Raw genomic sequence first — 16,252 nt, forward strand, 5'->3', positions numbered from 1 at the left:
GACCTCAGCCGCAGCAACATCTTCCTAGGAACATCGCCAAAGGCAAGGGAAGCAAGGGCAAAAATGAACTATTGGGATTTTATCAAGATCAAAAGCTTTTGCACAGCAAAGGAAACAGTTCACAAAACCAAAAGACAACTGACAGAATGGGAGAAGATATTTGCAAACGACATATCAGATAAAGGGCTAGTGTCCAAAATCTATAAAGAACTTAGCAAACTCAACACCCAAAGAACAAATAATCCAATCAAGAAATGGGCAGAAGACATGAACAGACATTTCTGCAAAGAAGACATCCAGATGGCCAACAGACACATGAAAAAGTGCTCCATATCACTCGGCATCAGGGAAATACAAATCAAAACCACAATGAGATACCACCTCACACCAGTCAGAATGGCTAAAATTAACAAGTCCAGAAATGACAGATGCTGGCGAGGATGCGGAGAAAGGGGAACCCTCCTACACTGTTGGTGGGAATGCAAGCTGGTGCAACCACTCTGGAAAACAGCATGGAGGTTCCTCAAAATGTTGAAAATAGAACTACCCTATGACCCAGCAATTGCACTGCTGGGTATTTACCCTAAAGATACAAACGTAGTGATCCGAAGGGGCACGTGCACCCGAATGTTTATAGCAGCAATGTCTACAATAGCCAAACTATGGAAAGAACCTAGAGGTCCATCAACAGACGAATGGATAAAGAAGATGTGGTATATATATACAATGGAATACTATGCAGCCATCAAAAGAAATGAAATCTTGCCATTTGCGACAACATGGATGGAACTAGAGGGTATCATGCTTAGCGAAATAAGTCAATCGGAGAAAGACAACTATCATATGATCTCCCTGATATGAGGGAGAGGAGATGCAACATGGGGGGTTAATGTGGTAGGAGAAGAGTAAATGAAACAAGTTGGGATTGGGAGGGAGACAAACCATAAGTGACTCTTAATCTCACAAAACAAACGGAGGGTTGCTGGGCAGAGGGGGGTTGGGGGGGGTTACGGACATTGGGTAGGGTATGTGCTATGGTGAGTGCTGTGAAGTGTGTAAACGTGGAGATTCACAGACCTGTACCCCTGGGGGGAAAAAATATATATATATATGTTTATAAAAAATAAAATTATTAAAAAAAAAAAAGAAAAATGATCAAGGACAGTCTGAGATGTAAAAAAGAATAGTGAGTAAAGAAAATGATAAGAATATATGCAAATTTAAAAATTCATTTGTATGAAGTATAAGGCAAAAAATGCATTTTATAATGTATTACATGTTTTATAATATATAAAATATAATAATAATTAATAGTAGTAGAACTAGCATAATTATGTCCAATTTCTGGAATTAAAAACATGACAGCACAGGGCACCTAGGTGGCTCAGTTGGTTAAACATCTGACTCTTGATTTCGGTTCAGGTCATGCTCTCAGGGTCATGAGACCTGAGCCCCACATTAGGCTCCACACTGTGCGTGAAGCCTGCTTAAGATTCTCTTTCTCCCTTTCCCTTTGCCCCTACCCCCTACTTGTGTGCATGCATGTGTGCTCTCTCTCTCTAAAATAAATAAATATTTTTAAAAAATGATAGCACTAAAATACTCAGGAAAATAGCATGTATGTGAAGAGGGGATAATCTGAATTAAGGTATACTAAGGGCCTTGAATTATTTTGAAAAAGAGTTAAAGCAGCATTACAGAATCTGTTAAGACAAATGTGATAAAATTTTAAAAGCAATCACACAAAATAGAGTATATAGCAACAATGACAGGTAAGAAAAATATTATGGAAAAAGTAGTTAAAATAGAAATCTTTAAAGAAGATGATAGAAAAAATTCAAATATTTCAATAATCTGTATAAATGGACTCATCAAGCTTATCAGTTATAAGACTGCTATGTGTAAGAGACATACCACAACCATAAAGACACAGAATGACTGAAAAAAAGTGCTCATCAATCACTTGAAAGACTATAAAAGGACCTTATTCTTTTCCTTTGCACGTTTGAGAAAGCACTCACCTCCTCCTTTGATGTTTCCGAGTCAAGCTGCAGTGTGAGATACATAACGATGTGAGGAGTGTTTGGGATATTTTGCTGGATACCTTCAACCTCCTCTCCCCACAGAAGTTTGACTAAATCATTTGTGTTCGACTGTGCCTTTTTCTGTCTTGGTTGAGTTGTTTCCTTCTTCACAGCATATGCATTTTCAAAGGTCAGTTTTACCTTTAACAAAACAACAAGTTGATTTTTCAACAGGGAAAGGTCAGTTGCAGTTTTCACAAAGAAGGATCTGTACATGTATAGACATTTAGGTACACAGAGTATATCTAAAAATCATCCTAGAATATGAGCTCTTTGATGTCAAGGACTATGTATTTTTTTTTCCTTTTTCTTTCTTTTTTTTTTTTTCTTGGTTAAAATTTTATTTATTTATTTGACAGAGAGAGAGAGACAGTGAGAGAAGGAATACAAGCCCCCAGAAAGAGTAGCAGGCTTCCCGCTGAGCGGGGATCCAGATCACAAACGGAGAGGAAGGCAGAGGCTTAATGACTGAGCCCTCAGGCACCCCAAGGACTATGTAATCTGTTTACATTTTAATCTCCAGCTCCTAGCCTAGTTTTTGGTACATATTATTACATGTATTTATTGAGTAAGAATTTATAATTCTCTGTACAAAAATTCATTTATTTAAATTTAATCACTGTATTCTAAGATACTGATAACAAAGAAATACTATAGAAAAACAAAAATTCATACAATCTCATAATTCAAAAAGAGGAACACCGTATTATGAATGCTGATAGCTCATCTGGGGAAAGAAAAAAGAAGAAATACAGGATTAAAAGGAACTGCATATAACCAGGTTAGCTGTACTTTCAAGTGGGGTGATATTCAAATATTTTTCTCTCAGACATTCTTTCTGTTCCTTTAAAATAAAGACCAAGGAGAGAAAAAACTATCAGCATGCTAGATCTGGGACCATGAGCCTGAGAAGATTATAAGTTTTATCAAGATAGTTTTATTTTCACGGCCTGATGTCAGACAAGATTGGTAAGAATCCAGAATGTGACCATTCTCCAATTGTTGAAAGCTAGCTTCCACTTCTCAATTACTTTTACTTGAAAAGGGGATATGTGCCTAGATGCCAGCTGGCCAAAGATAACTTGTTCATTTTAAAGAAGCACCAGTGTGTATCTTGACTAAAAGAAGTTTCAATAGATATAGTTAATTTGGTGTAGTAAAAATATCATCATAAGCTATATAACCACAAAGTATTCCTAATGTTTAAAATCTTATCAGAATACAGAGGAGTAAAATAGGATACCCTAACTATAATAATCCGTAGAGTTCCAAATTTAAACATTAAAGTATAGTGACTCCTTTAAAATTAGATTAAATTTTATTTTTAAAGATTTTATTTATTTGACAGACAGAGATCACAAGTATGCAGAGAGGCAGGCAGAGAGAGTGGGATGGGAAGCAGGTTCCCCACTGAGCAGAGAGCCTGATGCGGGGCTCGATCCCAGGACCCTGGGATCATGACCTGAGCCGAAGGCAAGGGCTTTAACCCACTGAGCCACCCAGGTGCCCCTTAAAATTAGATTAAATTTTAAGTAAAAAAATAAATTCATGTTTGATCAAGAATAAAAAGTCTGTTCAATATGTGTTTGTTAAATCATCATACTGGACACTTTAAAAAATCATGAATAGGGAGCCTGGGTGGCTTAGTGGGTTAAGCCTCGGCCTTCAGCTCGGGTCATGATTTCAGTGTCCTGGGATTGAGCCCCGCATCCGGCTCTCTGCTTGGTGGGGAGCTTGCTTCCCCCTCTCTCTCTGCCTGCCTCTCTGCCCACTTGTGATCTCTGTCAAATAAATAAATAAAAATCTTTAAATAAAAATCATGGACAACCTAAATATATACAATTTTTATTTGTTAATCATACCTCAATAGGCTGGGGGTGGGAAATATCTAGCCAATATTTAAAAGCAGATAAAATTGTACACATTAAGTTGCATTTGGGAGGAAAATATTTAGAAGTTATTATCAAGATAGGGGCATGTGGGTGGTTCAATCTGTTAAGCATCGGACTCCTGATTCTGGCTCAGGTCATGATCTCAGGGTCCTGGGATTGAGCCCCATGTTGGGCTCCATGCTCAGTGGGGAGTCTGCTTGTCTCCCTCTGTTCCTCCCCCGTTAACTCTCTCTCTCAAATAAATAAATTTTTAAAAAGTTATTATCAAGATAGTAATAAATAATCTCTCACTCTTAATGTTATTATTTTTTTTAAAAGATTTTATTTATTTGACAGAGAAAGAGAGCACACAATTAGGGGGAGTAGCAGGCTCCCTGGCTGAGCAGGGAGACCGATGTAGGACTCGATCCCAGGACCCCGGAGCCATGACCTGAGCCAAAGGCAGACGATTAACTGACTGAACCACCCGGGCACTCAAGAGGTACAATTTTTAAGGCCAACTTTAAATGTGATAAATATTAACATATATAGTCACTTTTTAAAAAAATTAGCTTTATAGACTTATATTTTATCATCAAAAATATTAAGCATATTATTTTTAAAAAATTTATTCATAATCCCACTACTGTTATACTATAAAATAAATCTGCCCTGATGAATAAAACCTTCCAAAAGACAAATATCTAAATATCTTCTTTTGTCAACAAGGAGGGACTATTTACCGTTGTGTTCAATTTTGCTTATCTATAGCTATCTGTGGCATCTCAAGGGCACTAAATTATCTTTGTCTACCTAAAGTGAATTAAGTTAAACATCTTTTCTAAAATAAGTCTCAGATTTATTTTATTAACAAATAGAAGAGACATGAGGTCTAAACTCATTAATATGTATATATTCAGAGTAAAGATAAACTAGGTCAAGATCAGCAGTAATCTATATAGAAAGTAGGAGGGGAGAAATTCTTCATAAAATTTTCCTGAGGCCTAATGATCATGTTTCTTTACAAAACATGTAATATTCCAAATGGAAAAGCCAACCTTTACTAAATTTTTTATATTTGCTATAAACCTATTGAAAAATAGGTCCTTAATATTACAAACTGTATCAAAAAAGGCTGGATAGAAAATTAGTGTATTTAGGGGGAAATAATAAGCAAACTCAACAAAAATATAAAAAAATTAGAGATCCTAAATGGGAAAAATCAAGCAAGTTCTGATGAAACTTAATATAAGATTAAGGTGAGAGACTGCTGAAGAGACACTGTTTTAGAAATAGTCTTAGAAGACTGTGAAATAGAATTTCTTGGTGTGAGGTTTTGACCAAAACAAGCAACAGGTAAGCATTAGATGGCCTGAAAGACTATGTTCTGAGAGTTGCATCTGTTCTACATGGCAACGTTCAAAATATGTATATATAAATAGAAATACAAATATAAGCAAAAACATATAAAATCCTTGAAGAAGGACCTCATGAAGTGAACGGCTTGGTGGTTGAGATCAGATAAATAAAAGATAAATAAAAAATAAAAGATAAAATTCTTTTATCTAAGAATGAGAATTTAAGAGTTTCCAGAAGAAAATATATATATGGGTGGTGTTCCTTGGTGGTGGTGTTGAAAATGTGAGAGATCTGAGAATTTGGGGAAATCCTGAACCCAGAGCTTATGACAGGTTAGATGGGAGCTCTGAGATTGTCCCCAGGCATGGGCTTTGGTGAGGAAAATATATATGAATGGAGGGAGAAATATGACCGCAGGGAGCATGAGATGAGTAGCATCCTAGGGAAGCAGATGTCACAGAGACAGGCTGGCTGGGTCTGTTGGGAGTGTCTGTGAGAGCAGTGCATAACAGTGGTAAACAAGGAGAAAGGTAGTCTTCGGAGAAAGAAATGTGTCTCAGAACAGGGAGGGCATCTTTTCCATTTGAGACTCTTGTGGGTAGAGAGGTCAAGAGACTGGCTGTGACTCACCAAAAATGACAAAAGGAAATGAGGTGGTATACTCAAAATAAAAGCTCACTAATTTTACTTTAGGCAGCAAAAACAACCTAAAATTTAAGACTAGTTTGTTATGCTTAGTGAAAAATGACATACTTGAAAAATAACTAATGTTATACTTGGCAGACAACTGCACTTCTTTTCTGTGGTGTAAGGGCATTTTCCCCTCACCATGTCAAAAACTCAAATATACACACCACAGAACCATCCATTAAAATTCTTTTAAGGACTATTTTAGCCACCATTCTTCTGATTTAAGTAAAGTTACCTCCATTACGCAAAGATAATTATACTTTAGCAAGACATTTTGAAAAGCTTACATGTTAAGTAGCTTTAAATTTCAGGATATCTGGTTGCCTTGATAAAACAATGGATGAGACAAATAACTAAATTAAGAGTTATGTGCTTTTTTAAAAAAGGGGTCAATATACATAAATATTAAAGATATATTTTATAGAAAACTTTTATTAAGAAACATCTAGGAGGGAGCACCTGGTTGGTTCAGTTGGTTGAGTGTCTGACTCTTGGTTTTGGTTCAAGTCATGATCTCAGGATCATGGGATGGAGTCCCACATCGGGCTCCATGCTTAGTGCACGGAGTCTCTCTCTCCCTCTGCTCCTCCCCCAGCTTGTGCTCTCTAAATGAATAAATAAATAAAATCTGAGGGGAAAAAAACCCATCTAATATAAAATAGTTTACATGAAACCTCTTATAAAAGGGTTTTTTGTTCCTCCATGGACATTAACCTGTGACATGTTTCATCATTCCTCATTGCCCGTCTCTCTCAAAATGTGTGTGTGTGTGTGTGTGTGTGTGTGTGTGTGCAATTTGCTCATCCTTTCTTCTTTTCCTTCCAGTTCACGAGATGATGTACCTTTCCTGGGGTCAGAAGACATGCTCGCCATAATTCATCATTTCCAAAATCTTGTTTAATTACCCTTTCTCTACCTCTTCAGCCTTTGTCAAACAAATAAGCAAATTCTTTCTTTCTGTTAGCTACCAAGCCATCCTCTTCACAGATGGGAATCAGGGCAGTTGTCAGAATCTGAAGCAGCTCCAAGAGCTGACCAGTCTCTCACCTCTGCTCATGGCCCTCATGGGATCTCTCTCACAACATCTGCACTGCTATCTGCCCATCTGATCCTTTCTCCTTTGTCTGGCAGATGCTTTGAATATTCCTCAGTCACAATTCTGAAGAACAGGAGTGTATCTGACAGCAAATTCTCTCTCCTTGATCCTCTTCTGTTTAAGGCAATCTCACTCAAGATGAAACCTGGAAGGCATGTTAGACTTCTCTTTATCCTACAGGAAGCACTATCCTATGCTTCACATTATCTTGATTCTAATCTATTCCTTCCTCCATATCCACAGGCTTTTATCAGCTCTCTTCTGGACTGCTGTGAAGCCAGTCACCTGGTTTTCCAACCTCCAGTCCTATTCAGAATGAAATATTCCTAAAATGCAAATCTGATCAGTCAGTCCTCCACTTTAAAATATCCACACAGATGATACTTCTGGGTTCTGAGAATAGAGAAGATTTACATTTTTAAAACAATTTTGCCAGTCTATTTCCCAATTTTTCCATGGTTTATATATCACTTTTGTGTAACAAGGAGATAATAAAAGTTAAAACATTCTACCCAACCATCATCTCCTTTAAAAAGACTTTTCTCCCTCTTTTGGGCCAAAGAAATACTTGAGAGGTAAGAGTCTAGGACTAATGTTCTACAGGCTGATCTCCTGTGAAAGGAGTTGGTGGCTTCCTCCAAAGTACCAGGAAAATGAGGTATGGCCCAATGCTTAATGCAATCCACCCTGGTCAACAGCAAAATTTGGACCCAAGCTCCCTGATGAAGCCAGGAATGAGTGGTATATACTATAATATATATAATTATGTACTTGTTGAATAAATATGAGTGCATAAGAGCTGTAGTAGTAAAGGTCACAGTCAGCAATCAGAAGGGTACTTGTACCTTTGTTCTTGTCATTTTAAATATTAAAAACCTCTCTTTTTCAAACTCACAACTTCCTATTTAAAAAATTTCAAACCTATGGAAAAGTTGCAATAACATAATAATTACCCATGCATTATTCCTCACCCAGTTTCACCGATTTTTAACATTTTGTCACATTTGCTTTCTCCTTGTCGTCTCTGTCTTACTCCCCTTTCCTTCCATCCTCACCCCTACTTTATATACTCAAAAAAAATTTGGCTGAATCACTTCAGAATTATCTGGTGACATTTTAATGCTTTACTGCTAAATACCTGAGCATATATCTCTTAAGGATAGGGGCTTTCTCCTACACAACCAAATATAACTATCATACTTAGGAATTTGAATATTAAATATAATACTGTTCTCAAAGTCTTTGCCCAAATTTCCCCCAATTGTCCCAATATAGCTGCTACCCACTGCAATCCAGGATCAATTAGGATTAGCCACTGCATTTAGTTCTATGTCATTTCATTCTGCTTTAGTCTAGAACAATTCTCCAGCCTTTTTTTTCTTTCAAGACAGAGAACATTTTTAGAGAAATCTAAGACAACTATTTTTGCAGAATTTAAAACTTGGCTTTAAAAGAAATTATTTCGTCTTTTTGTTCCTCACCTAGCATATAGGCTTCACCTCCGGATTTCATTCTGGTATTCTGAATCTATTTATAACAGAACTTAGCAGAGTTGGAATTGGGTTCAGATATATTTGCTCAAATCTCCTCTGATTATAGATGAGAAAACTGAAACCCAGAACAGTCTGGCAACTTGCTCAGAGCAAGGTTTAAAATGGAGCTCTGACCTCATTCTACCACATTACCACTTTGTAGATAGCTCCCAAGCCATCTTCTGTCAGATGACAAGAGCATTTAGACCATTTTTATACATCAAGCAGAAGTTTAAAATATTGCTGTTAGAGGAGTGCCTGGGTGGCTCAGTCGTTAAGCATCTGCCTTCAGTTCAGGTCATGATCCCAGGATCCTGGGATCGAGCCCCACATCAGGCTCCCTGCTCAGCGGGAAGCCTGCTTCTCCCTCTCCCACTCCCCCTGCTTATGTTCCCTCTCCCACTGTGTCTCTCTCTGCCAAATAAATAAATCAAATCTTTAAAAAAATAAAATAAAATATTGCTGTTAGATAGTTCCAAATTTACATGTTAAAAAGTCTCCTATGGTATTCTTTATAAATGAACATTCCTCTTCTCTTACTGCTTGAGTAATTGTTTCAGCTGCCATAGATACAAATCAGGTAAAACAACTTTTTCAGGGACAAGTCCACCTCAGTTTGTTCTAGCCCAGCAGGAATGAAGACCCACCCAGGTTGTGTGAGAGGTGGAAGGATCATACTCTGAATTCAGTTTCAGTTCCTTCAGTTATTAACTCTGCAACCTTGGAGAAACCGTTACATCTCTCTGATTCTTTTTCTTCACATACAAAATAGAAACACAATTATTGGTATCCTACAGACTATTATGAGGAATAAATGAAATCGCTAATCGTAAAGGAAATGATACTAGCAAAGTACCAACAAACTGCCTGGTATGTACAAACACTAGTTCTCTTCCCAATTCTACTCCTGTCCTCCCTGAGCCTCCTACGAACTAGTTTATACAGCTGGTAGCGAGAAGCTTATACTTCATACCCCTTTCAACACTAATGATGTAAGAAAAATGTGGCTTACTAATTAAACATTACTTCTAGTTAAAGGAATTTTAACTATGTTTTAAATTATTATTAAAGATACGTCATGCTAAAAGCTGGTGCTTGGTTTTAAGCATGACACAGCTATAATACCAATTCTGCTAGCAAAACAAACAAATGCATACATGTTTATACTCAAGGGTTTAAACTAGAATAAAATATTCCAAAATATTAAACATGAACATCTTCAGGTAATGGGATTTTAAAAGATTTTGTCCCTTACTTCTTCATATCTTCCTCTTTTTACAATGAACATGTACTACCTTTATAATAAGAAGAAAGTTTATTTTCTTAAATAGAAAAGATTTTTAAAGATTTAAAACCTTAAAAAGATTTTAATAATATACATCTTATGACAGGGTAATATCCTCAAATTAAATGCTGTCAAAATCACTCTGAACTTACATTAGGAAGGCAAGAATGTGCTAGAGTATAACATACTCTCTCAATATGATAAATTCAAACAACTCAAAACAGTTTTTCTTCCACTTTCAAAACAAACTGCTGTTTCTTCATTTAGGCACAAGATGTACATATTGGCATGTAAAAGCTGTGCGCATGCGTGTGTATGTGTGTGTGTGTGTGTATGTGTATTTAAATACAGAACCACACTTAATGCAGCAAGATGCTCACATTATAAAAGGCAAACTGGGCAAACAGCAGATACACAATTCCTACTTCATACTTAACAAGGACATGTAAATGGTGGGTGGAACTGGACGAAAATATTTAAATCATTATTTCTTCCTCTTTTTTTTTTTAACTTCTGAGTGTGAATAGCTGAATTTGCAAATGTTAATTAAACATAAGTACAATGTGACTAAACATAATTTTTTTTGGAAGATAGAAGAGCCGCGGTTGAACTCTGGCAACACTGGCAGATACCTGCCACTGACAGAGGCAAGAAAGGAGGAGCCCAGACCTGGGAGCTGACATGCGGCCAGTTTACTCTGGTGAAGCTGTTTCATTTGTTAAAATACTGCATTTCTTCATTACTAATCAGTAAGTAATTGCTGTCTGAGCCCCCTGAGGTGTCCTAGTACCCTGGCTCACCCTAGGCCCTCTCCACACCTGACGACCAAAGGGGACAACAGTATACCCTATTTCAGCATTATGTCTGGTGTCTGCCTGATTGTTAGTATTTTCAAACACCACCTTGTCTCCATCGCCATCTCTATCCATTCCTAGGCGCTGCTGGTCACTGGCTGCCAAAGGTCTTCAAGCACTTTCATTTTGCATTTCCAAAGATAGCTACTTTTACAGAGCATCCATGTGTGTCTTTGTGTGTTAAGAGAAAGAAGTAAACATAAGCGAGTTCTTTCTTAGACAATAAAGAATTTCATCAAGGGTCCTATTATTTCAGAATCTCAAAGCAGATGCAGGAAGATTCTGTTTTATCATGGATTCTCTTCTTCACCCTGATCAATCCAGAAAGTGGTTCATCCTCTCATAGTCTGATGGAGTATCTACCTGTTCAAAGCATATCATCCTCCCTACCCCTCAAAAGAGAAAAAGTGAATTCCCGATACTAACAAGAGCAGAACATTCCTAAATATAAAGTATAGCACTTTCAAAATACATCTAATGACCTAAAAATGTCATCTACAATACAAAATGTCAATGCTTAGACTATCAAAATAACTATTATGAAAGAGATTTATTTTTACTTACAAGGAATGAGAAATAATACACTAAGTAGCTAAACCAAAGCTCAGGAATAAGGCTAAACAAGATAACACACACACACACAAATCAAGAAAATAGTACAATTAGTTTTTAAGATAAACAAAACCACATTTAAAAAACTTAGAGGGACGTCTGGGTGGCTCAGTCCATCAAGCATTGGCCTTTGGCTCAGGTCATAATCCCAGGGTTCTGGGACCAACTCCCACATCAGGCTCCTTCCTCAGCAGAGAGACTGCTTCTCCCTCTGCCTGCTTCTCCCTCTGCTTATGCTCTCTCTCTCTTTTTAACAAATAAATAAACAAAATCTTAAAAAAAAATTAAAGGAACAGTGATTTTAATAAATCAGAGAAAAGAAAATTCCATGACTGTTTAAAATGACTTGTCTAGGAACTGGATTTTCATCAACATATATAGTAGTTATAATGATAGGTTGGTCATTATATAGTTTTTAAATTATTATCATTATTCCTGCTTTACACAGGAGGAGTTTTATTTGTAGATATTTCTCTCTTTTTAGAATAATATCCAAAAGCTAAAAATGTTAACAGGAGCTAAAATATTTTAAATCGTCAAATATGTAAGTATAATTCACTTTATACATGATAATTTTCAGAGTCTTAAAAAAGAAAACAGTAGAAGGTATCTTTATTTTCTGTAATTAATCATAAAATACAAAAGAAAGACTGTTTATACCTGCATAGGTCCAGGAATGCAAGACAGAACTCTCTCTATGTTCTCAGAAGTCACATCAACATCATTCACAGCAACAAGGACATCACCTGAAAACAATAACAAAGGTTGTTGTATGAATATTCAAAACCCAAAAAGATCTAGAGTTAGACCATTAAAAAGCATCTATTCCAACCTCTTCAAAGTACTGTAGAACTCATTATATATTATTATACAGCTCACAGCAGCAGAGCTAAGCTCCCACTCCACTCTTTTCTTATACTACAATATAGCCCAACGTTGCACCATAACTAAATACCACCTATGGACATTTAAAGAGATGAATATTCTCAATTTGGATACAATTGAGAGAATTATGTAAACTCAAAGGGCAAATACAAAATTTGTAGCATAAACCAAGTACTGCACTTAGTAAAATTGAATCTAATCACTTAAACCCACAGTAAAAAACATTTGGCTGAAATTTTAATTAAATCCATGTGGTACATCATAACTCAATATGCTGTGGCTTTCACTGCTATTACTGATCTGTGTCTATACACAGCTCTTTGTTTCAAAGGCCCCAACTATAACAAAATCCACAGCATGTTTTGGTGAAAGTTCCTTTTCCATGGCTTTTTCTTTAAATGGGTATGTTTATCAAATTTGGTGGCTTTCATAAAATAAAGATCAGTGTTAAAATGGAAATTTACTTTTATAACATAATTAGAGATAATATCAAAATTCCAGTGAGTTTTATTAATAGAAAAAATACATACCAAGGTTATTTTTTATCATTCCTAAACATATCATTAGGAAATGGACCAAATAATTAATATTAATCTTACTGAGCACCTACTGTATGCCATGTACTGTTCTAGGCACTATAGGTAAACGATGGAACAAAACAGACAAAAACCTCTACTGTCATGGAGCTTCATACTCTGGGGAAGACAGATTATAAACGCGTATATAGATAACAGTGTTGGTAGATGATTCTCCCTCAGTGTTTCATATTTTGTACATCTTGCAAGGTAAGGCACTGAAAGTCCTTGTTCTGGATTATTTTTTCAAGGATGTTTGTGCAGTGAACAGCCTTGGACAACAGAGGTAGTATTGTAGGGAAGAACCATCTGAAAACATGTCTAACAAAGCTCTAAAAGTAGGAGACATACATGTATTGTCATAACAGATATGAAAATTAATTTTAGAGTGAGTGTGGTATAAATAATATTTTAAAATGTTTAGTGGAACATTTTCTCTTTCTATAGCAGAAGTGTTCTACCCACTTCTCATTCTCCCACACATTTATTTCCCTTCAGTTTTTGTCAGCAACTCTGTGACTCAGAAATGGCAGGCTTCCTGGACATCCTATCACTGCAGTGGGCAAAGTTCTTTCTCAGCAAGCACACAGGAGTCCTTAGGACGTCCTGTCAAAGGCTGAAAGGAAATGAACTGCATGAAATTGTTTGAACTGTTAGATAAGAAATGTGAATTACTGATGGAAAGTTTTATCAAGATACATTCAAAAGTCAAAGAAATAGAAAGTGGTGAAATCAGTTTAGCACTGCGCTTAAATCAATTCTTCAATGTAAAATTAATCACTTGAGAAAATCCATCGATGCATTCCTCAGCATCTACTTAATATCAAGTAAGTACTGAAGGGCACCAAGGGCTATGAAAATATATACGTCAACATTTGTTTACTACTGTATTTATACTATATACAAAATCAATACAGTATAAGAAATTATTTTTAAAACTATTACACATAAATATAGAAAAAAGAAAAAATATATATGTAAAATGTTGCTTTTGGGTGTACGGGCTTTTTCTTCTTTTGTTTCATTTTCTCAACTGCCTATATTAAACAAATATTACTTTTATACAAACAAATTAAATCCCTATATTTTTAAAAATATTTTATTTATTTATTTGACAAAGAGAGACAGCAAGAGATAGAGCACAAGGAGGGGGAGCTGCAATGCGAAAGGGAGAAGCAGGTTCTCACCAAGCAGGGAGCCCGATGTGGGGCTCTTGATCCCAGGATCCTGGGATCATGACCTGAGCCCAAGGTAAACACTTAACTGACTGATTACCGAGGAGCCCCAAAACTCATTTTACTAAAAAAATAAAAACCCATTGTGGTAGGCAGATTAATGGTCCCCTAAAGTTGTCCACACCCTAGTTACTGAAATCTGTGAAAGCTACCTTACATGGCAAAAGGGACTTGACAGATATAATTAAGTTAAGGATGTTCAGATCGGGAGATTATCTAAGTGGCCCAATGTAATCACAGGGTATTTATAAGGCAGGAGGCCGGAGGGTCAGAGTCAGAGAGAGACTTGAAAATGCTACGCTGCTGGCTCTGAAAATGCAGGAAGGGACCGTGAAACAAGGCATTCAAGTGGCCTCTGAAAAGCTGGCCAAGGAAAGGGATTTCTACCTTAGAGAATCCATAAGGAATGCAGCCCTGTGGATACTTTGACTTTAGTGCAAAAGGACACATTTTAGACTTCTAACTTCCAGAACTGCAAGATGATAAATTTGTGTTTTTTTAAACCACTAAGTTTGTGGTAATTTGTCACAGCAGCAATAGAAAATGAATACACCTGTCTTAACAATATAAAGCAGTCTTGGCTAACTAAGCACCAAATGAGAACCAGGGACCATGAATGAAGAACAGATCAGAATATATAGAGAGTACAAAGAGGTCATTGGAGAAAAAAACAAATCAGTCTTGTTAGAAGGAGGAATTTATGCACAGAAGGACTGGGAAATATGTATGTGCCAATGGGGTGGGATCAGACTGTGAGTTTAAATTGGTCTTTTAAATTAAACTGAATTTGACTTCGGGGGAAGAAAATCTGGCTTCTGAAACATAGTTACCATATTGCCGTTTTATACATTCAAGTTAATGCATTTACTGTCAAGACATTTACCGAAAAATTCTTAAATTCTGAGAGAATTACCTTCATTATGTATTTTTTGAGCTCCAATATCAATCTCTCATTTATAATATACAGGCATAAGCAGAAAATTAAGGTCTCTCCTAACCTATTATTCTAGAAATCCCTGAATAATGGTGTCTCATATATTGTAATAATCACTCAAAATATTTGATTAAGAAAAGACCACATTCCCTAATGTTGCCTGATAAGAAACTGGTGCAAAGTTTTTATTTCTCATTAAAATAGAAGTAATACTACAGAAATGTTGAAAAAATTATTGATGACTCCAGCATTCATAGCCATAATTATTTTCACAAATTATTTTTAGTCTTTACTTATATTGACACTAACAAGGTATAAAGGAATTTCATCCTTTTAAACCTCTCAAGTATTAAGAATTTTTATGTTGGTACACAGTGTTTAGATTACTATTTTAATAGTCAAATAATGCATACATTTATTAAATTATAATTAAAATAATCATCCTCCAGTTTGACATTTTCATGCTTTTTATTTTTTATTCTTAAAAAATGCTTAAATAAATGTCTTCACGCACATAGTTTTCCTTCTTTTACATCTGGGATGAGCAAACTTTCTGTAGAGGACCAGATAAGTAAATATTTCAGGCTCTGCATGCCATATGGTTTTTGTTGCAGCAACTAACTACTCTACTCCGCAACTGTAGCTTGAAAGCGGCAATAGACAATAAACACACGAATATTCCTGTGTTCCATACAATTTTATTTATGAACACTAACATGTGAATTTCACATAATTTTCATATATAATAAAATATTGTTCTTTTGGTTTTATTTTTTAATCACTGAAAAGGTAAAAACCATTCTCAGTTTTCAGACTACAAAAATGAGTGGTAGGCCTGATATGACCTACAGGTCATGGTTTACAGATCTGTTTTAGATTATTTCGTTTGGATAAGTGTCTCAAAATGGATAAAATGGGTTAGGAGATATACATTGTTGTAGCTTAATCCTTATTTCCAAATTACATTTTGAAAGGATGAAATGATTCCTTTTCTTTTTGGCTCCAAAGAGAAATCCTTCAGCATTTCCCCCACCCATTCAAGTGAGCACCACAGCAAGTCAGAGTTTTGTGAATAGAAATCAGAACTTTAGGTCCCAGCTTTATCACTGCCCTCTGTTCTTGGGTAAATCACATAATCCTGGTACTCAGCTGTAGAAGGAGTAACTGCCCCAGAAACTCTTTAGGAAGGCCTAAAAACTCTGATTTTATCTTTCCAGTGAAATCACTGCTTGTTTCTTTC

General features: G+C 36.0%; 1 protein-coding gene across 6 annotated transcripts in view; it reads right to left on the reverse strand.

The window, feature by feature from the left end:
- The window catches only part of INTU (inturned planar cell polarity protein), an 88,600-nt gene that overhangs the window by 51,577 nt on the left and 20,771 nt on the right, over positions 1 to 16,252 (reverse strand). For all 6 annotated transcript variants that reach the window (XM_032857991.1, XM_032857990.1, XM_032857988.1 and 3 more), the window contains exons 3-4: positions 12,044 to 12,129; positions 2,022 to 2,225 (exon numbers count right to left, since the gene is read on the reverse strand). In XM_032857991.1, the coding sequence (XP_032713882.1) occupies positions 2,022 to 2,225; positions 12,044 to 12,129 (290 nt within the window). The remainder of the gene's footprint in view (positions 1 to 2,021; positions 2,226 to 12,043; positions 12,130 to 16,252) is intronic.

The sequence above is a fragment of the Lontra canadensis genome, unplaced genomic scaffold (assembly GCF_010015895.1).
Source record: "Lontra canadensis isolate GAN:19392208 unplaced genomic scaffold, GSC_riverotter_1.0 scaffold1, whole genome shotgun sequence".
Lineage (NCBI taxonomy): Eukaryota > Metazoa > Chordata > Mammalia > Carnivora > Mustelidae > Lontra > Lontra canadensis.